Below are 22,291 nucleotides of genomic sequence, written 5' to 3' on the forward strand. Positions count from 1 at the left end.
CTTCAAGCTGCAGTCCCATCAGAACTCAAGAGTGATCAGCTCAAATGAATATGGAACTACAGTTTAGTCAGGCTTGAAATGAAGTGCCTCAAAATACCTGAATCCACACCCCTCTTCAACCGAGGCTTGCAACTCGAGTCACAGCACTTGCAGAGGTCACTTTGAGACGGGTCGTCCAGCAGCTCCCATCTATGAATAAAAAAGTTGGCTGTTGCATTGGCACTAACGTCATTATGGTCGTTATGTGACCAATACTTACTCTCCAGTCTCTTTAATGTAGTGGCAGGCCTTCTTTTCTATATCAAAAACCTCAGGGTCCCATGCAACAAGCTTACAATGAATATACACCTGGGGTGAAATAAGAGAACAGTCAAGAGCTACAGTATGAAAACAACCCAGTCATACAGAGAACTTGTGGTCCACTCACTTCCTCGCCTAAGGCAAACTTGAAGGACTGCAGGTAAAGCAGAATAGCAGACGAGTGGTACCTAGGCAGGAACCTGGAGTTCCCAGTCTTCCCATCTGCAAGGCAACTGAAAATGCATTGTGCAATGAGCAGACAAACAGAACTTCCATCCAGCAAATAAGCTAACTTTAAAATGTATTCAATACTTTTCAACATTTGAGTAGGCTGTTTAGCGCTAGGCAGTCAAAAACCAAAACGTGCACCCTACATGGCCATAGCCAGGTCTGGTACATACCCCTTGTTGGTGATGATGGGGTACACCAGGCTCGCAGACTGCAGTTCTGGTGTTGTGGCCGCCACACACTCCTCCAAGAGCAGCAGCAAGGGCTGATGGTCCTTCTGATCCACTGCTGCCCAGATGGGGATGAAAGAGCCCAGGGGAAACAGGCTGCTCTTAGCCAGACCAGTAAGGTCTTCTACATGCAACAGAGAGGGGAAGGGGCGCAATGCTCATACGTACTGTACAGCCACAGGTTTCAACTAGCTTTGGGCAGTGTCCTCTGCTAGGAATTTCTTTACCAGGTAAGTTGACTGAACATATTCTTACAATAATTGATGTTGTATGAGTCACTCACCATTGAGGAGTGCCATGTGGAAAACCAATCCTCCATGACCCTCAGCACTACCATAGGCAGGGATAAGGAATGGGGGAATCCATCCCTCAGGGCTACATACAAGGGGGAATGTTTAGTTTAATAATGAAGGTGGCAAAGGCTTAGGAAGATTTGATTCCAACACCATAGCTAGAGTACACTACACCCAATAGAGCCCTAAAACTCAACTCAGTTCCACTGCATTTAAAAAATAAAAAATCATTCCCCTCTAATTAGGGACTGATTTAGACCTGGGACACCAGGTGTGTGCAATTAATGATAAAGTAGAACCGAAAGACAGCAGGCACCAGACCTCTTAGGGTAAGAGTTGAGTACCCCTGGCATAGATGGTTACCTTATGTAAACACACTTTATATGGTGACTAATAGCAGCAGGTTTGGGCTTTCGGTTAGGTCTGTAAGTCAGGCTGGTTGAATAGATGTGTTTTTTGCCAGTCACCTGGGGAATAGAAGGAGAAGCATTAGTCGTCGCAGGATCCAAAATGGCATACATTGGGTCAAGAGTTAGCCATTACCCGTTTCTTGATGGCACAGCCATTGAGGTTGTAGTGGAATGTCGCCATCCCTTCTCCCGTGGGAAGAACAGAAAATGTGGACGGAACACAGTGTCCAAGGAAAAGACGGGCAGCATGTTCAACCAACTCTGGACTGACCTTCCATGTCACTTTAATGGAGTGTTTCTCACAATCCACATTAAAATCTAAAAATATAAATTTGATAATGTCATCATTCACATCTCAAGAGCCAACACCACAACTTGGCTAGTCTGTTAGGCGGTCAGCATGAGATAAGTAACCTATTCAAGTTAACATGGTATCAGCGCTACATAATCATATTATGCGTTCATTATTAGACGTACCTTCATTGGCAGCGCTTGCTGCTGCTACGACGACAGCCAAAACAATTCCACATTGCCAAAGGAGAGACATGACTAAATGATCTAGGAGTGCCTACAAACTAGAAATATTTATGGACCAATTGATCCTAATCATCTTAATTCTGAACACCCGTGAGAGGTCAAGGAGCGATAATTATAGACCTAAAAACTTACCAACATCATCACTTTTGGTATTTCCTGGTCTGAAAACATCCTTGAATTTTTATGGGTTTTAAAAGTAAAAATGGTAATAGTCACATCTTTTCCCCATAAAGTAGTCTGTAAGGCGTCTCACAAAACACGACGGACGGACAGAATAGTGACTTACACAGGAGATAAAGTTGAATCAAAAAGATTGAACAATCTGGTTTGCTCAATTTGACAGTACCACACTAAGTGTGGATTAGGTATTTTTACATCGATTTAAAGTGTATTTTATGCGACAGTCAAAATGCTGATCAAGGATAAGGTAAGACCAGCAAATTTAATTGGTGGCCAAGCCCGCTAGTTTACATACTGAATGATCATCTCATCACCGATCTAGCTATCTGCCGTAGCTAAATATATGAATAGATCTGAAAAGCGCTATATAGTGAGTATCGCAGCAGGCCATTGGCATACCCGTATAGAATGCAGAGTTCGCTAACGTTAACTATACTGAACCAAAATGTAAACGCCGCAAGCAACAATGAAAGATTTTTCTGAGTTACATTTCATATAAGGAAATCAGTCAATTGAATTAAATTCATTAGGCCCCAATCTATGGATTTCACAGGACTGGGCAGGGGCGCAGCCATGGTTGGGACTGGGAGAGCAGGGGTGCAGCAATGGATGGGACTGGGAGGGCAAGTGCGCAGCCACAGGGGAGCCAGGCCAAGCCAATCAGAATGAGTTCTTCCCCACAAAAGGGCTTTATTACAGACAGAAATACTCCTCAGTTTCATCAGCTGTCAGGGTTGCTGGTTTCAGAGGATCCCTCAGGTGAAGAAGCCAGATGTGGACGTCCTGGGCTGGAGTGGTTACACGTGGTCTGTGGTTGTGAGGCCGGTTGGACGTACTGCAAATTCTCTAAAACGACATTGGAGGCGGCTTTTGTAGAGAAATGAACAGTCAATTATCTGGCAAAAGCTTTGGTGGACTTTCCTACAGTCAGCATGGCAATTGCATTTTGTATGCTATTTTGTATGCTATTGTATGTGTGAACGATGGCTAGCTCCTCGAATGATCCCAGTCCCTCCTATTGTGCATCTTTTGTAGAAAGAGGCGACGATTCTCAGAACATATGTTCTCTACAAATGTTTTATTTCCTTTTGGATGCAGATGCAAGATGCAGAGAGTGAGTTCTGCTTAATTAAAACGACCTGATCTCCAAAGTCCAAGTCTATAGTCTCAATCAACCACACACAACGCAGAGTTACAGCGGTGCAGTATAGCACCGGTTACATTGGTGCCTTCTCGACCCGGATTCATCGTTGATCGACGTCAGCTCAATCACCGCGGCGCTGCTTCTCGAGAGACTAATTATATCATTGAGGTATTCTTGCCGCCTTGTGGCAAAAATCGGAAGTACACGTCTTTTTTCCTGTTTATTTTTTTTTTCTGACAACGATGGATTGAGAGCGCTGTTTATAGTTAACCAACATAGAAGTGTGTTCATCAACAGACATTTTAACGTAACATTAGTGGTTTAGTGGCATGGCATCTTATAATGGCGATGAACCCAAATTCACTGCTGGGAGGGGGAGGTTTTTCTCATACTCTGATCAAACCCCTGTAAAGTGTGTAGGTGCAGGAGGTTCCCCCATGTTTTGCTCCACAAAAAAAATTGGATGAAAGCCCTTCATCTGGTGTTAATCCAAATGCCCCTGTAGATGGTCTAGCTGAGCTGGTCACTCAGCTAGCCCAGGAAATAGGGAGCTCGATTAGGGAAGAACTACAGAGTGGCAGGTCCAGTACTTATGAGCCACCAGTCGGTAGGATATGTAGATCTCAGTAAAATTAAGTTCACCATGCAATCAGACTTAAAGGAACCTCCTACATATAGAGGAGATGTTACAGACAAATGCTCCATTCATGAATGGGAGGAGTTGATGAGAATATACTTGAGGAGGAAGGGATGTCCGGTTGAGGAACAATCAGATGAGATAATTAGTCGATTATCTGGCAAAGCAAGAGACATGGTAAAGATGAATTTACGCAATGAGACAACAGTTGATCCTACAGAGAAGCCAGAGATTGTATTTGACATTCTGAAACAGAAATTCAGCGAATTGGCCTATTCATGCATGCCCTTGGCTGATTTTTACAATACTAAACCTGTACCCGGAGAGGCTGTTATGGAGTATTGGGTTCGATTGAACAAGGCCGTAGATGTCGCTGACGTGGGCCTTAAGAGACAAGGTAAGAAGATTGACTCCGATGTCGTTAGGATGTTTGTAACATACTGCCCTGACCCCAAACTGGCAGCAGTATTCCAATACAAGTCTGCTGAGAAATGGACTGCGAGTGAAGTACAGGAGAGAATCCATGAACATGAACGCCGCAGGAAAGCCACCATGTGTCAATCTACCGCTGTATCCTCAAAGCAAGTAACAGTACATCCCCAGATAACTCCATGTGAAGGCGAGGTCAACTGATAACTGATGTAATTTACTCATGTTACCTTATAACTCTTATATGGCTCTATCATGTGGACAATTGAATATTATTTCTAAGGTGTTTTTCCATTTGTTGCCACCAGGTGACATCTCTCATTTAAACATCTTTGGCCAGTGCATAGGTGAAAATAATTTCATTTGAATAAAGTGTTAAACAGATTATTACAGTTACATAAGTGGCAACAGGGAAACTATGACAACTATGAAACTATGACAACTATTTCCCTTTTTCTCTCTATTTTTACCCCACATAGTTTTTTTTGCATCGATAACGACAAAAAGCAAAGTCTCAAATTTTAAGCAACATTTGGTAAAAAATCATTTTGACACGTTTTTGCTCCATTGTATACTCCCAGGGCCACAAGCCATGTATGTTTTCTGTACTCTATGACAGGTTTAAAGTTCATGTTCTGTAGACCTATGACACTGACGCTACATGATACATTTGGCTGTTATTAAAATATAAATCTCAATGCATTTCAGCACACTGATATCATAATTGAGGGTCTATTGCTGTCCTCTTAAAAGCTGGGAAAAAAACACCTTTGCAGAGTGGATGAAGCCAACACATACTGTACCCTACATTATATGAGCATAACACTCATAGGAGTTTCACTTAATCGTTCTCAGAGCGGAAAGGATTATGATTGGTTGCATCAGGCAACCAATGAAAAAGAAGAGGAGGCGGGAATACCAAACGGAGAGCAGGCAGGTAGACATGTCACTTGATAGGCAAAATAAACACGTTTGGGGAAAAAGTGAGGGAGGAATAAGCATATAAGCAAAGTTGAATATAGTTCTTCATTTTGTGCATTCATGTCCTGTTTCCAGTTAGTCTAATTAACGGATTAAATACTAAATGTGATGCAAGCTAAAATTAGTTAGGTAAAATGCGTTTTCTACGTTGTTAGCAAGCCAACAGTTTAGCCTTAGTTACCAAGCTGCTAGCTAGCTCAACAGTTTTAGCCTTACAGTGCCTTCAGAAAGTATTCGTACCTTTGACTTATTCCACATTTTGTTGTGTTACAGCCTGAATAAAATGTTTAAATATATATTTTTTAAATCACCCATCTACACATACCCCATAATGACAAAGTAAAAACAGGTTTATAGAAATGTTTGCAAATGTATTGAAAATGAAGTATCTCAATTACATACCCTGAGTCAATACTTTGTACAAGCACCTTTGGCAGAGATTACAGCAGTGAGTCTTTCTGGGTAAGTCTATAAGAGCTTTCCACACCTCGATTGTGCAATATTTGCCCATTATTCTTTAAGCTCTGTCAAATTGGTTATTGATCAACAGTAATGATTTAGATGCACTATTGTAAAGTGGCTGTTCCACTGGATGTCAGAAGGTGAATTCACCAATTTGTAAGTCGCTCTGGATAAGAGCGTCTGCTACATGACTTAAATGTAAAATGTAAATGTAGTGTATATTTGGCCTTGCGTTTCAGGTTATTGTCCTGCTGAATGGTGAGTTTGTCTCCAAGTGTCTGTTGGAAAGCAGACTGAACCAGGTTTGCCTTTAGGATTTTGCCTGTGCTTAGCTCTATTCCATTTATTTTCATCCGAAAATATTCAGTCCTTGCCGATGACACGCATACCCATAACATGACGCAGCCACCACCATGCTTGGAAAATATGAAGAGTGGTACTCAGTCATGTGTTGTGTTTGATTTGCCTCAAACATACTGTAATGCTTTGTAGTCAGGACAAAGTTACTTCTTTGACCTAATTTTGTACAGTTTTACTTCAGTACCTTATTGCAAACAGGATGCATGTTTTGGAATATTATATTCTGAACAGACTTCCTTCTCTTCACTCTGTAATTTTGGTAAGTATTGTGGAGTAACTATGTACAATGCTGTTGATCCAGCCTCAGTTCTCTCCTCTCTAAACTTGGCTTGTCAATTTGATCTTGGGGTGGGCTACTGCTGAAAAAGTATAGCCAACAATAAGCAGGTTCACTTATGACAAGCTTTCAAATAGCGTTACCATTGCATGAACACCTGCTGTGACTATCATTAGCAAACTAATTATGCCAAAAGAAGAAAGTGTTACAGTTCAAGAGTAATCAGGACACTGGGAAGTCCAGAACACTGAGCACTCTCATTGAGATCATCTTCTTACAACCAGATGGTCACATCTTGGCTATTTTGTGTAGATACCGGCGCCGCACTACTGGATTTAGGGTACATCTCATCAGGATCAAAGCATTTTGACAACCATTAGAAACAAACACCATTGTAAAGTACTCATTTTATTGAAACGTGCTCAAGTCAAAGGACTTCATATCCATACTGGGGATAGTGATGCACCCTTCAGGCCACCTACAATTAGATGGCTGTAGAGACAGAAAAGACAGCCATCCCTGTAACAGGTTGAAGAAGTGTTAGTAACATGCATCTAATTGCCGTTGGGGGATGTTACAGTAAAATAACCAGCACACACACCTGACAAGCAAAGTGTTCCAGACCATTACACCAACCAGTCAACTGAATACAGAACACAATGACATGTTCAAGTTAATTTGGCATCAAAGCTGATACAATTAAAAGCCAAGTGTAAACTATAGTCTTCAATGCCAAAATCACCAACCTTGTTCTACAGTAGGATATTTTCCAAATTCACTGGGGATCTGGGTTTCAGAGTTTTCCACTATTGTGAGCGGTCCAAGAACAGAGTTTTGAACCAGGCCCTGGGGTTCTGAGAAAAAAATATATACATTACTTCAAGCTGCAGTCCCATCAGAACTCAAGAGTGATCAGCTCAAATGAATATGGAACTACAGTTTAGTCAGGCTTGAAATGAAGTGCCTCAAAATACCTGAATCCACACCCCTCTTCAACCGAGGCTTGCAACTCGAGTCACAGCACTTGCAGAGGTCACTTTGAGACGGGTCGTCCAGCAGCTCCCATCTATGAATAAAAAAAGTTGGCTGTTGCATTGGCACTAACGTCATTATGGTCGTTATGTGACCAATACTTACTCTCCAGTCTCTTTAATGTAGTGGCAGGCCTTCTTTTCTATATCAAAAACCTCAGGGTCCCATGCAACAAGCTTACAATGAATATACACCTGGGGTGAAATAAGAGAACAGTCAAGAGCTACAGTATGAAAACAACCCAGTCATACAGAGAACTTGTGGTCCACTCACTTCCTCGCCTAAGGCAAACTTGAAGGACTGCAGGTAAAGCAGAATAGCAGACGAGTGGTACCTAGGCAGGAACCTGGAGTTCCCAGTCTTCCCATCTGCAAGGCAACTGAAAATGCATTGTGCAATGAGCAGACAAACAGAACTTCCATCCAGCAAATAAGCTAACTTTAAAATGTATTCAATACTTTTCAACATTTGAGTAGGCTGTTTAGCGCTAGGCAGTCAAAAACCAAAACGTGCACCCTACATGGCCATAGCCAGGTCTGGTACATACCCCTTGTTGGTGATGATGGGGTACACCAGGCTCGCAGACTGCAGTTCTGGTGTTGTGGCCGCCACACACTCCTCCAAGAGCAGCAGCAAGGGCTGATGGTCCTTCTGATCCACTGCTGCCCAGATGGGGATGAAAGAGCCCAGGGGAAACAGGCTGCTCTTAGCCAGACCAGTAAGGTCTTCTACATGCAACAGAGAGGGGAAGGGGCGCAATGCTCATACGTACTGTACAGCCACAGGTTTCAACTAGCTTTGGGCAGTGTCCTCTGCTAGGAATTTCTTTACCAGGTAAGTTGACTGAACATATTCTTACAATAATTGATGTTGTATGAGTCACTCACCATTGAGGAGTGCCATGTGGAAAACCAATCCTCCATGACCCTCAGCACTACCATAGGCAGGGATAAGGAATGGGGGAATCCATCCCTCAGGGCTACATACAAGGGGGAATGTTTAGTTTAATAATGAAGGTGGCAAAGGCTTAGGAAGATTTGATTCCAACACCATAGCTAGAGTACACTACACCCAATAGAGCCCTAAAACTCAACTCAGTTCCACTGCATTTAAAAAATAAAAAATCATTCCCCTCTAATTAGGGACTGATTTAGACCTGGGACACCAGGTGTGTGCAATTAATGATAAAGTAGAACCGAAAGACAGCAGGCACCAGACCTCTTAGGGTAAGAGTTGAGTACCCCTGGCATAGATGGTTACCTTATGTAAACACACTTTATATGGTGACTAATAGCAGCAGGTTTGGGCTTTCGGTTAGGTCTGTAAGTCAGGCTGGTTGAATAGATGTGTTTTTTGCCAGTCACCTGGGGAATAGAAGGAGAAGCATTAGTCGTCGCAGGATCCAAAATGGCATACATTGGGTCAAGAGTTAGCCATTACCCGTTTCTTGATGGCACAGCCATTGAGGTTGTAGTGGAATGTCGCCATCCCTTCTCCCGTGGGAAGAACAGAAAATGTGGACGGAACACAGTGTCCAAGGAAAAGACGGGCAGCATGTTCAACCAACTCTGGACTGACCTTCCATGTCACTTTAATGGAGTGTTTCTCACAATCCACATTAAAATCTAAAAATATAAATTTGATAATGTCATCATTCACATCTCAAGAGCCAACACCACAACTTGGCTAGTCTGTTAGGCGGTCAGCATGAGATAAGTAACCTATTCAAGTTAACATGGTATCAGCGCTACATAATCATATTATGCGTTCATTATTAGACGTACCTTCATTGGCAGCGCTTGCTGCTGCTACGACGACAGCCAAAACAATTCCACATTGCCAAAGGAGAGACATGACTAAATGATCTAGGAGTGCCTACAAACTAGAAATATTTATGGACCAATTGATCCTAATCATCTTAATTCTGAACACCCGTGAGAGGTCAAGGAGCGATAATTATAGACCTAAAAACTTACCAACATCATCACTTTTGGTATTTCCTGGTCTGAAAACATCCTTGAATTTTTATGGGTTTTAAAAGTAAAAATGGTAATAGTCACATCTTTTCCCCATAAAGTAGTCTGTAAGGCGTCTCACAAAACACGACGGACGGACAGAATAGTGACTTACACAGGAGATAAAGTTGAATCAAAAAGATTGAACAATCTGGTTTGCTCAATTTGACAGTACCACACTAAGTGTGGATTAGGTATTTTTTACATCGATTTAAAGTGTATTTTATGCGACAGTCAAAATGCTGATCAAGGATAAGGTAAGACCAGCAAATTTAATTGGTGGCCAAGCCCGCTAGTTTACATACTGAATGATCATCTCATCACCGATCTAGCTATCTGCCGTAGCTAAATATATGAATAGATCTGAAAAGCGCTATATAGTGAGTATCGCAGCAGGCCATTGGCATACCCGTATAGAATGCAGAGTTCGCTAACGTTAACTATACTGAACCAAAATGTAAACGCCGCAAGCAACAATGAAAGATTTTTCTGAGTTACATTTCATATAAGGAAATCAGTCAATTGAATTAAATTCATTAGGCCCCAATCTATGGATTTCACAGGACTGGGCAGGGGCGCAGCCATGGTTGGGACTGGGAGAGCAGGGGTGCAGCAATGGATGGGACTGGGAGGGCAAGTGCGCAGCCACAGGGGAGCCAGGCCAAGCCAATCAGAATGAGTTCTTCCCCACAAAAGGGCTTTATTACAGACAGAAATACTCCTCAGTTTCATCAGCTGTCAGGGTTGCTGGTTTCAGAGGATCCCTCAGGTGAAGAAGCCAGATGTGGACGTCCTGGGCTGGAGTGGTTACACGTGGTCTGTGGTTGTGAGGCCGGTTGGACGTACTGCAAATTCTCTAAAACGACATTGGAGGCGGCTTTTGTAGAGAAATGAACAGTCAATTATCTGGCAAAAGCTTTGGTGGACTTTCCTACAGTCAGCATGGCAATTGCATTTTGTATGCTATTTTGTATGCTATTGTATGTGTGAACGATGGCTAGCTCCTCGAATGATCCCAGTCCCTCCTATTGTGCATCTTTTGTAGAAAGAGGCGACGATTCTCAGAACATATGTTCTCTACAAATGTTTTATTTCCTTTTGGATGCAGATGCAAGATGCAGAGAGTGAGTTCTGCTTAATTAAAACGACCTGATCTCCAAAGTCCAAGTCTATAGTCTCAATCAACCACACACAACGCAGAGTTACAGCGGTGCAGTATAGCACCGGTTACATTGGTGCCTTCTCGACCCGGATTCATCGTTGATCGACGTCAGCTCAATCACCGCGGCGCTGCTTCTCGAGAGACTAATTATATCATTGAGGTATTCTTGCCGCCTTGTGGCAAAAATCGGAAGTACACGTCTTTTTTCCTGTTTATTTTTTTTTCTGACAACGATGGATTGAGAGCGCTGTTTATAGTTAACCAACATAGAAGTGTGTTCATCAACAGACATTTTAACGTAACATTAGTGGTTTAGTGGCATGGCATCTTATAATGGCGATGAACCCAAATTCACTGCTGGGAGGGGGAGGTTTTTCTCATACTCTGATCAAACCCCTGTAAAGTGTGTAGGTGCAGGAGGTTCCCCCATGTTTTGCTCCACAAAAAAAATTGGATGAAAGCCCTTCATCTGGTGTTAATCCAAATGCCCCTGTAGATGGTCTAGCTGAGCTGGTCACTCAGCTAGCCCAGGAAATAGGGAGCTCGATTAGGGAAGAACTACAGAGTGGCAGGTCCAGTACTTATGAGCCACCAGTCGGTAGGATATGTAGATCTCAGTAAAATTAAGTTCACCATGCAATCAGACTTAAAGGAACCTCCTACATATAGAGGAGATGTTACAGACAAATGCTCCATTCATGAATGGGAGGAGTTGATGAGAATATACTTGAGGAGGAAGGGATGTCCGGTTGAGGAACAATCAGATGAGATAATTAGTCGATTATCTGGCAAAGCAAGAGACATGGTAAAGATGAATTTACGCAATGAGACAACAGTTGATCCTACAGAGAAGCCAGAGATTGTATTTGACATTCTGAAACAGAAATTCAGCGAATTGGCCTATTCATGCATGCCCTTGGCTGATTTTTACAATACTAAACCTGTACCCGGAGAGGCTGTTATGGAGTATTGGGTTCGATTGAACAAGGCCGTAGATGTCGCTGACGTGGGCCTTAAGAGACAAGGTAAGAAGATTGACTCCGATGTCGTTAGGATGTTTGTAACATACTGCCCTGACCCCAAACTGGCAGCAGTATTCCAATACAAGTCTGCTGAGAAATGGACTGCGAGTGAAGTACAGGAGAGAATCCATGAACATGAACGCCGCAGGAAAGCCACCATGTGTCAATCTACCGCTGTATCCTCAAAGCAAGTAACAGTACATCCCCAGATAACTCCATGTGAAGGCGGGGTCAACTGATAACTGATGTAATTTACTCATGTTACCTTATAACTCTTATATGGCTCTATCATGTGGACAATTGAATATTATTTCTAAGGTGTTTTTCCATTTGTTGCCACCAGGTGACATCTCTCATTTAAACATCTTTGGCCAGTGCATAGGTGAAAATAATTTCATTTGAATAAAGTGTTAAACAGATTATTACAGTTACATAAGTGGCAACAGGGAAACTATGACAACTATGAAACTATGACAACTATTTCCCTTTTTCTCTCTATTTTTACCCCACATAGTTTTTTTTGCATCGATAACGACAAAAAGCAAAGTCTCAAATTTTAAGCAACATTTGGTAAAAAATCATTTTGACACGTTTTTGCTCCATTGTATACTCCCAGGGCCACAAGCCATGTATGTTTTCTGTACTCTATGACAGGTTTAAAGTTCATGTTCTGTAGACCTATGACACTGACGCTACATGATACATTTGGCTGTTATTAAAATATAAATCTCAATGCATTTCAGCACACTGATATCATAATTGAGGGTCTATTGCTGTCCTCTTAAAAGCTGGGAAAAAAACACCTTTGCAGAGTGGATGAAGCCAACACATACTGTACCCTACATTATATGAGCATAACACTCATAGGAGTTTCACTTAATCGTTCTCAGAGCGGAAAGGATTATGATTGGTTGCATCAGGCAACCAATGAAAAAGAAGAGGAGGCGGGAATACCAAACGGAGAGCAGGCAGGTAGACATGTCACTTGATAGGCAAAATAAACACGTTTGGGGAAAAAGTGAGGGAGGAATAAGCATATAAGCAAAGTTGAATATAGTTCTTCATTTTGTGCATTCATGTCCTGTTTCCAGTTAGTCTAATTAACGGATTAAATACTAAATGTGATGCAAGCTAAAATTAGTTAGGTAAAATGCGTTTTCTACGTTGTTAGCAAGCCAACAGTTTAGCCTTAGTTACCAAGCTGCTAGCTAGCTCAACAGTTTTAGCCTTACAGTGCCTTCAGAAAGTATTCGTACCTTTGACTTATTCCACATTTTGTTGTGTTACAGCCTGAATAAAATGTTTAAATATATATTTTTTAAATCACCCATCTACACATACCCCATAATGACAAAGTAAAAACAGGTTTATAGAAATGTTTGCAAATGTATTGAAAATGAAGTATCTCAATTACATACCCTGAGTCAATACTTTGTACAAGCACCTTTGGCAGAGATTACAGCAGTGAGTCTTTCTGGGTAAGTCTATAAGAGCTTTCCACACCTCGATTGTGCAATATTTGCCCATTATTCTTTAAGCTCTGTCAAATTGGTTATTGATCAACAGTAATGATTTAGATGCACTATTGTAAAGTGGCTGTTCCACTGGATGTCAGAAGGTGAATTCACCAATTTGTAAGTCGCTCTGGATAAGAGCGTCTGCTACATGACTTAAATGTAAAATGTAAATGTAGTGTATATTTGGCCTTGCGTTTCAGGTTATTGTCCTGCTGAATGGTGAGTTTGTCTCCAAGTGTCTGTTGGAAAGCAGACTGAACCAGGTTTGCCTTTAGGATTTTGCCTGTGCTTAGCTCTATTCCATTTATTTTCATCCGAAAATATTCAGTCCTTGCCGATGACACGCATACCCATAACATGACGCAGCCACCACCATGCTTGGAAAATATGAAGAGTGGTACTCAGTCATGTGTTGTGTTTGATTTGCCTCAAACATACTGTAATGCTTTGTAGTCAGGACAAAGTTACTTCTTTGACCTAATTTTGTACAGTTTTACTTCAGTACCTTATTGCAAACAGGATGCATGTTTTGGAATATTATATTCTGAACAGACTTCCTTCTCTTCACTCTGTAATTTTGGTAAGTATTGTGGAGTAACTATGTACAATGCTGTTGATCCAGCCTCAGTTCTCTCCTCTCTAAACTTGGCTTGTCAATTTGATCTTGGGGTGGGCTACTGCTGAAAAAGTATAGCCAACAATAAGCAGGTTCACTTATGACAAGCTTTCAAATAGCGTTACCATTGCATGAACACCTGCTGTGACTATCATTAGCAAACTAATTATGCCAAAAGAAGAAAGTGTTACAGTTCAAGAGTAATCAGGACACTGGGAAGTCCAGAACACTGAGCACTCTCATTGAGATCATCTTCTTACAACCAGATGGTCACATCTTGGCTATTTTGTGTAGATACCGGCGCCGCACTACTGGATTTAGGGTACATCTCATCAGGATCAAAGCATTTTGACAACCATTAGAAACAAACACCATTGTAAAGTACTCATTTTATTGAAACGTGCTCAAGTCAAAGGACTTCATATCCATACTGGGGATAGTGATGCACCCTTCAGGCCACCTACAATTAGATGGCTGTAGAGACAGAAAAGACAGCCATCCCTGTAACAGGTTGAAGAAGTGTTAGTAACATGCATCTAATTGCCGTTGGGGGATGTTACAGTAAAATAACCAGCACACACACCTGACAAGCAAAGTGTTCCAGACCATTACACCAACCAGTCAACTGAATACAGAACACAATGACATGTTCAAGTTAATTTGGCATCAAAGCTGATACAATTAAAAGCCAAGTGTAAACTATAGTCTTCAATGCCAAAATCACCAACCTTGTTCTACAGTAGGATATTTTCCAAATTCACTGGGGATCTGGGTTTCAGAGTTTTCCACTATTGTGAGCGGTCCAAGAACAGAGTTTTGAACCAGGCCCTGGGGTTCTGAGAAAAAAATATATACATTACTTCAAGCTGCAGTCCCATCAGAACTCAAGAGTGATCAGCTCAAATGAATATGGAACTACAGTTTAGTCAGGCTTGAAATGAAGTGCCTCAAAATACCTGAATCCACACCCCTCTTCAACCGAGGCTTGCAACTCGAGTCACAGCACTTGCAGAGGTCACTTTGAGACGGGTCGTCCAGCAGCTCCCATCTATGAATAAAAAAAGTTGGCTGTTGCATTGGCACTAACGTCATTATGGTCGTTATGTGACCAATACTTACTCTCCAGTCTCTTTAATGTAGTGGCAGGCCTTCTTTTCTATATCAAAAACCTCAGGGTCCCATGCAACAAGCTTACAATGAATATACACCTGGGGTGAAATAAGAGAACAGTCAAGAGCTACAGTATGAAAACAACCCAGTCATACAGAGAACTTGTGGTCCACTCACTTCCTCGCCTAAGGCAAACTTGAAGGACTGCAGGTAAAGCAGAATAGCAGACGAGTGGTACCTAGGCAGGAACCTGGAGTTCCCAGTCTTCCCATCTGCAAGGCAACTGAAAATGCATTGTGCAATGAGCAGACAAACAGAACTTCCATCCAGCAAATAAGCTAACTTTAAAATGTATTCAATACTTTTCAACATTTGAGTAGGCTGTTTAGCGCTAGGCAGTCAAAAACCAAAACGTGCACCCTACATGGCCATAGCCAGGTCTGGTACATACCCCTTGTTGGTGATGATGGGGTACACCAGGCTCGCAGACTGCAGTTCTGGTGTTGTGGCCGCCACACACTCCTCCAAGAGCAGCAGCAAGGGCTGATGGTCCTTCTGATCCACTGCTGCCCAGATGGGGATGAAAGAGCCCAGGGGAAACAGGCTGCTCTTAGCCAGACCAGTAAGGTCTTCTACATGCAACAGAGAGGGGAAGGGGCGCAATGCTCATACGTACTGTACAGCCACAGGTTTCAACTAGCTTTGGGCAGTGTCCTCTGCTAGGAATTTCTTTACCAGGTAAGTTGACTGAACATATTCTTACAATAATTGATGTTGTATGAGTCACTCACCATTGAGGAGTGCCATGTGGAAAACCAATCCTCCATGACCCTCAGCACTACCATAGGCAGGGATAAGGAATGGGGGAATCCATCCCTCAGGGCTACATACAAGGGGGAATGTTTAGTTTAATAATGAAGGTGGCAAAGGCTTAGGAAGATTTGATTCCAACACCATAGCTAGAGTACACTACACCCAATAGAGCCCTAAAACTCAACTCAGTTCCACTGCATTTAAAAAATAAAAAATCATTCCCCTCTAATTAGGGACTGATTTAGACCTGGGACACCAGGTGTGTGCAATTAATGATAAAGTAGAACCGAAAGACAGCAGGCACCAGACCTCTTAGGGTAAGAGTTGAGTACCCCTGGCATAGATGGTTACCTTATGTAAACACACTTTATATGGTGACTAATAGCAGCAGGTTTGGGCTTTCGGTTAGGTCTGTAAGTCAGGCTGGTTGAATAGATGTGTTTTTTGCCAGTCACCTGGGGAATAGAAGGAGAAGCATTAGTCGTCGCAGGATCCAAAATGGCATACATTGGGTCAAGAGTTAGCCATTACCCGTTTCTTGATGGCACAGCCATTGAGGTTGTAGTGGAATGTCGCCATCCCTTCTCCCGTGGGAAGAACAGAAAATGTGGACGGAACACAGTGTCCAAGGAAAAGACGGGCAGCATGTTCAACCAACTCTGGACTGACCTTCCATGTCACTTTAATGGAGTGTTTCTCACAATCCACATTAAAATCTAAAAATATAAATTTGATAATGTCATCATTCACATCTCAAGAGCCAACACCACAACTTGGCTAGTCTGTTAGGCGGTCAGCATGAGATAAGTAACCTATTCAAGTTAACATGGTATCAGCGCTACATAATCATATTATGCGTTCATTATTAGACGTACCTTCATTGGCAGCGCTTGCTGCTGCTACGACGACAGCCAAAACAATTCCACATTGCCAAAGGAGAGACATGACTAAATGATCTAGGAGTGCCTACAAACTAGAAATATTTATGGACCAATTGATCCTAATCATCTTAATTCTGAACACCCGTGAGAGGTCAAGGAGCGATAATTATAGACCTAAAAACTTACCAACATCATCACTTTTGGTATTTCCTGGTCTGAAAACATCCTTGAATTTTTATGGGTTTTAAAAGTAAAAATGGTAATAGTCACATCTTTTCCCCATAAAGTAGTCTGTAAGGCGTCTCACAAAACACGACGGACGGACAGAATAGTGACTTACACAGGAGATAAAGTTGAATCAAAAAGATTGAACAATCTGGTTTGCTCAATTTGACAGTACCACACTAAGTGTGGATTAGGTATTTTTTACATCGATTTAAAGTGTATTTTATGCGACAGTCAAAATGCTGATCAAGGATAAGGTAAGACCAGCAAATTTAATTGGTGGCCAAGCCCGCTAGTTTACATACTGAATGATCATCTCATCACCGATCTAGCTATCTGCCGTAGCTAAATATATGAATAGATCTGAAAAGCGCTATATAGTGAGTATCGCAGCAGGCCATTGGCATACCCGTATAGAATGCAGAGTTCGCTAACGTTAACTATACTGAACCAAAATGTAAACGCCGCAAGCAACAATGAAAGATTTTTCTGAGTTACATTTCATATAAGGAAATCAGTCAATTGAATTAAATTCATTAGGCCCCAATCTATGGATTTCACAGGACTGGGCAGGGGCGCAGCCATGGTTGGGACTGGGAGAGCAGGGGTGCAGCAATGGATGGGACTGGGAGGGCAAGTGCGCAGCCACAGGGGAGCCAGGCCAAGCCAATCAGAATGAGTTCTTCCCCACAAAAGGGCTTTATTACAGACAGAAATACTCCTCAGTTTCATCAGCTGTCAGGGTTGCTGGTTTCAGAGGATCCCTCAGGTGAAGAAGCCAGATGTGGACGTCCTGGGCTGGAGTGGTTACACGTGGTCTGTGGTTGTGAGGCCGGTTGGACGTACTGCAAATTCTCTAAAACGACATTGGAGGCGGCTTTTGTAGAGAAATGAACAGTCAATTATCTGGCAAAAGCTTTGGTGGACTTTCCTACAGTCAGCATGGCAATTGCATTTTGTATGCTATTTTGTATGCTATTGTATGTGTGAACGATGGCTAGCTCCTCGAATGATCCCAGTCCCTCCTATTGTGCATCTTTTGTAGAAAGAGGCGACGATTCTCAGAACATATGTTCTCTACAAATGTTTTATTTCCTTTTGGATGCAGATGCAAGATGCAGAGAGTGAGTTCTGCTTAATTAAAACGACCTGATCTCCAAAGTCCAAGTCTATAGTCTCAATCAACCACACACAACGCAGAGTTACAGCGGTGCAGTATAGCACCGGTTACATTGGTGCCTTCTCGACCGGATTCATCGTTGATCGACGTCAGCTCAATCACCGCGGCGCTGCTTCTCGAGAGACTAATTATATCATTGAGGTATTCTTGCCGCCTTGTGGCAAAAATCGGAAGTACACGTCTTTTTTCCTGTTTATTTTTTTTTCTGACAACGATGGATTGAGAGCGCTGTTTATAGTTAACCAACATAGAAGTGTGTTCATCAACAGACATTTTAACGTAACATTAGTGGTTTAGTGGCATGGCATCTTATAATGGCGATGAACCCAAATTCACTGCTGGGAGGGGGAGGTTTTTCTCATACTCTGATCAAACCCCTGTAAAGTGTGTAGGTGCAGGAGGTTCCCCCATGTTTTGCTCCACAAAAAAATTGGATGAAAGCCCTTCATCTGGTGTTAATCCAAATGCCCCTGTAGATGGTCTAGCTGAGCTGGTCACTCAGCTAGCCCAGGAAATAGGGAGCTCGATTAGGGAAGAACTACAGAGTGGCAGGTCCAGTACTTATGAGCCACCAGTCGGTAGGATATGTAGATCTCAGTAAAATTAAGTTCACCATGCAATCAGACTTAAAGGAACCTCCTACATATAGAGGAGATGTTACAGACAAATGCTCCATTCATGAATGGGAGGAGTTGATGAGAATATACTTGAGGAGGAAGGGATGTCCGGTTGAGGAACAATCAGATGAGATAATTAGTCGATTATCTGGCAAAGCAAGAGACATGGTAAAGATGAATTTACGCAATGAGACAACAGTTGATCCTACAGAGAAGCCAGAGATTGTATTTGACATTCTGAAACAGAAATTCAGCGAATTGGCCTATTCATGCATGCCCTTGGCTGATTTTTACAATACTAAACCTGTACCCGGAGAGGCTGTTATGGAGTATTGGGTTCGATTGAACAAGGCCGTAGATGTCGCTGACGTGGGCCTTAAGAGACAAGGTAAGAAGATTGACTCCGATGTCGTTAGGATGTTTGTAACATACTGCCCTGACCCCAAACTGGCAGCAGTATTCCAATACAAGTCTGCTGAGAAATGGACTGCGAGTGAAGTACAGGAGAGAATCCATGAACATGAACGCCGCAGGAAAGCCACCATGTGTCAATCTACCGCTGTATCCTCAAAGCAAGTAACAGTACATCCCCAGATAACTCCATGTGAAGGCGGGGTCAACTGATAACTGATGTAATTTACTCATGTTACCTTATAACTCTTATATGGCTCTATCATGTGGACAATTGAATATTATTTCTAAGGTGTTTTTCCATTTGTTGCCACCAGGTGACATCTCTCATTTAAACATCTTTGGCCAGTGCATAGGTGAAAATAATTTCATTTGAATAAAGTGTTAAACAGATTATTACAGTTACATAAGTGGCAACAGGGAAACTATGACAACTATGAAACTATGACAACTATTTCCCTTTTTCTCTCTATTTTTACCCCACATAGTTTTTTTTGCATCGATAACGACAAAAAGCAAAGTCTCAAATTTTAAGCAACATTTGGTAAAAAATCATTTTGACACGTTTTTGCTCCATTGTATACTCCCAGGGCCACAAGCCATGTATGTTTTCTGTACTCTATGACAGGTTTAAAGTTCATGTTCTGTAGACCTATGACACTGACGCTACATGATACATTTGGCTGTTATTAAAATATAAATCTCAATGCATTTCAGCACACTGATATCATAATTGAGGGTCTATTGCTGTCCTCTTAAAAGCTGGGAAAAAAACACCTTTGCAGAGTGGATGAAGCCAACACATACTGTACCCTACATTATATGAGCATAACACTCATAGGAGTTTCACTTAATCGTTCTCAGAGCGGAAAGGATTATGATTGGTTGCATCAGGCAACCAATGAAAAAGAAGAGGAGGCGGGAATACCAAACGGAGAGCAGGCAGGTAGACATGTCACTTGATAGGCAAAATAAACACGTTTGGGGAAAAAGTGAGGGAGGAATAAGCATATAAGCAAAGTTGAATATAGTTCTTCATTTTGTGCATTCATGTCCTGTTTCCAGTTAGTCTAATTAACGGATTAAATACTAAATGTGATGCAAGCTAAAATTAGTTAGGTAAAATGCGTTTTCTACGTTGTTAGCAAGCCAACAGTTTAGCCTTAGTTACCAAGCTGCTAGCTAGCTCAACAGTTTTAGCCTTACAGTGCCTTCAGAAAGTATTCGTACCTTTGACTTATTCCACATTTTGTTGTGTTACAGCCTGAATAAAATGTTTAAATATATATTTTTTAAATCACCCATCTACACATACCCCATAATGACAAAGTAAAAACAGGTTTATAGAAATGTTTGCAAATGTATTGAAAATGAAGTATCTCAATTACATACCCTGAGTCAATACTTTGTACAAGCACCTTTGGCAGAGATTACAGCAGTGAGTCTTTCTGGGTAAGTCTATAAGAGCTTTCCACACCTCGATTGTGCAATATTTGCCCATTATTCTTTAAGCTCTGTCAAATTGGTTATTGATCAACAGTAATGATTTAGATGCACTATTGTAAAGTGGCTGTTCCACTGGATGTCAGAAGGTGAATTCACCAATTTGTAAGTCGCTCTGGATAAGAGCGTCTGCTACATGACTTAAATGTAAAATGTAAATGTAGTGTATATTTGGCCTTGCGTTTCAGGTTATTGTCCTGCTGAATGGTGAGTTTGTCTCCAAGTGTCTGTTGGAAAGCAGACTGAACCAGGTTTGCCTTTAGGATTTTGCCTGTGCTTAGCTCTATTCCATTTATTTTCATCCGAAAATATTCAGTCCTTGCCGATGACACGCATACCCATAACATGACGCAGCCACCACCATGCTTGGAAAATATGAAGAGTGGTACTCAGTCATGTGTTGTGTTTGATTTGCCTCAAACATACTGTAATGCTTTGTAGTCAGGACAAAGTTACTTCTTTGACCTAATTTTGTACAGTTTTACTTCAGTACCTTATTGCAAACAGGATGCATGTTTTGGAATATTATATTCTGAACAGACTTCCTTCTCTTCACTCTGTAATTTTGGTAAGTATTGTGGAGTAACTATGTACAATGCTGTTGATCCAGCCTCAGTTCTCTCCTCTCTAAACTTGGCTTGTCAATTTGATCTTGGGGTGGGCTACTGCTGAAAAAGTATAGCCAACAATAAGCAGGTTCACTTATGACAAGCTTTCAAATAGCGTTACCATTGCATGAACACCTGCTGTGACTATCATTAGCAAACTAATTATGCCAAAAGAAGAAAGTGTTACAGTTCAAGAGTAATCAGGACACTGGGAAGTCCAGAACACTGAGCACTCTCATTGAGATCATCTTCTTACAACCAGATGGTCACATCTTGGCTATTTTGTGTAGATACCGGCGCCGCACTACTGGATTTAGGGTACATCTCATCAGGATCAAAGCATTTTGACAACCATTAGAAACAAACACCATTGTAAAGTACTCATTTTATTGAAACGTGCTCAAGTCAAAGGACTTCATATCCATACTGGGGATAGTGATGCACCCTTCAGGCCACCTACAATTAGATGGCTGTAGAGACAGAAAAGACAGCCATCCCTGTAACAGGTTGAAGAAGTGTTAGTAACATGCATCTAATTGCCGTTGGGGGATGTTACAGTAAAATAACCAGCACACACACCTGACAAGCAAAGTGTTCCAGACCATTACACCAACCAGTCAACTGAATACAGAACACAATGACATGTTCAAGTTAATTTGGCATCAAAGCTGATACAATTAAAAGCCAAGTGTAAACTATAGTCTTCAATGCCAAAATCACCAACCTTGTTCTACAGTAGGATATTTTCCAAATTCACTGGGGATCTGGGTTTCAGAGTTTTCCACTATTGTGAGCGGTCCAAGAACAGAGTTTTGAACCAGGCCCTGGGGTTCTGAGAAAAAAATATATACATTACTTCAAGCTGCAGTCCCATCAGAACTCAAGAGTGATCAGCTCAAATGAATATGGAACTACAGTTTAGTCAGGCTTGAAATGAAGTGCCTCAAAATACCTGAATCCACACCCCTCTTCAACCGAGGCTTGCAACTCGAGTCACAGCACTTGCAGAGGTCACTTTGAGACGGGTCGTCCAGCAGCTCCCATCTATGAATAAAAAAGTTGGCTGTTGCATTGGCACTAACGTCATTATGGTCGTTATGTGACCAATACT

At 41.8% G+C, this 22,291-nt stretch overlaps 3 protein-coding genes and 3 long non-coding RNA genes across 6 annotated transcripts; all 6 read right to left on the reverse strand.

Moving 5' to 3' along the window:
- Window positions 1–2: 2 nt before the first annotated feature.
- Window positions 3–3,426, reverse strand: LOC135528614 (uncharacterized). Its single transcript, XM_064957754.1, has 9 exons — window positions 3,375–3,426; window positions 1,595–1,779; window positions 1,415–1,518; window positions 1,042–1,133; window positions 702–882; window positions 428–533; window positions 260–348; window positions 98–189; window positions 3–7 (listed from the first exon to the last, which is right to left on the reverse strand). Exons 1-9 carry the CDS (start codon window positions 3,424–3,426, stop codon window positions 3–5), a joined length of 906 nt encoding a protein of 301 aa, XP_064813826.1.
- Window positions 3,427–6,395: 2,969 nt separating this feature from the next.
- On the reverse strand, window positions 6,396–7,320 carry LOC135538323 (uncharacterized). Its single transcript, XR_010455400.1, has 3 exons — window positions 7,215–7,320; window positions 7,070–7,111; window positions 6,396–6,987 (listed from the first exon to the last, which is right to left on the reverse strand). It is a non-coding gene; the product is annotated as an uncharacterized LOC135538323 (long non-coding RNA).
- A 396-nt stretch (window positions 7,321–7,716) lies between these two features.
- On the reverse strand, window positions 7,717–10,773 carry LOC135528630 (uncharacterized). Its single transcript, XM_064957755.1, has 6 exons — window positions 10,722–10,773; window positions 8,941–9,125; window positions 8,761–8,864; window positions 8,388–8,479; window positions 8,048–8,228; window positions 7,717–7,879 (listed from the first exon to the last, which is right to left on the reverse strand). The coding sequence occupies exons 1-6, from the start codon at window positions 10,771–10,773 to the stop codon at window positions 7,717–7,719; spliced, it is 777 nt and encodes a 258-aa protein (XP_064813827.1).
- Window positions 10,774–13,741: 2,968 nt separating this feature from the next.
- On the reverse strand, window positions 13,742–14,666 carry LOC135538326 (uncharacterized). Its single transcript, XR_010455401.1, has 3 exons — window positions 14,561–14,666; window positions 14,416–14,457; window positions 13,742–14,333 (listed from the first exon to the last, which is right to left on the reverse strand). It is a non-coding gene; the product is annotated as an uncharacterized LOC135538326 (long non-coding RNA).
- Window positions 14,667–15,062: 396 nt separating this feature from the next.
- On the reverse strand, window positions 15,063–16,700 carry LOC135528644 (uncharacterized). The gene is made up of 6 exons (XM_064957763.1): window positions 16,631–16,700; window positions 16,287–16,471; window positions 16,107–16,210; window positions 15,734–15,825; window positions 15,394–15,574; window positions 15,063–15,225 (listed from the first exon to the last, which is right to left on the reverse strand). Exons 1-6 carry the CDS (start codon window positions 16,698–16,700, stop codon window positions 15,063–15,065), a joined length of 795 nt encoding a protein of 264 aa, XP_064813835.1.
- A 4,385-nt stretch (window positions 16,701–21,085) lies between these two features.
- On the reverse strand, window positions 21,086–22,010 carry LOC135538331 (uncharacterized). The gene is made up of 3 exons (XR_010455403.1): window positions 21,905–22,010; window positions 21,760–21,801; window positions 21,086–21,677 (listed from the first exon to the last, which is right to left on the reverse strand). It is a non-coding gene; the product is annotated as an uncharacterized LOC135538331 (long non-coding RNA).
- Window positions 22,011–22,291: the final 281 nt, after the last annotated feature.

Source organism: Oncorhynchus masou, chromosome 5, assembly GCF_036934945.1.
Source record: "Oncorhynchus masou masou isolate Uvic2021 chromosome 5, UVic_Omas_1.1, whole genome shotgun sequence".
Taxonomy (NCBI): Eukaryota; Metazoa; Chordata; class Actinopteri; order Salmoniformes; family Salmonidae; genus Oncorhynchus; species Oncorhynchus masou.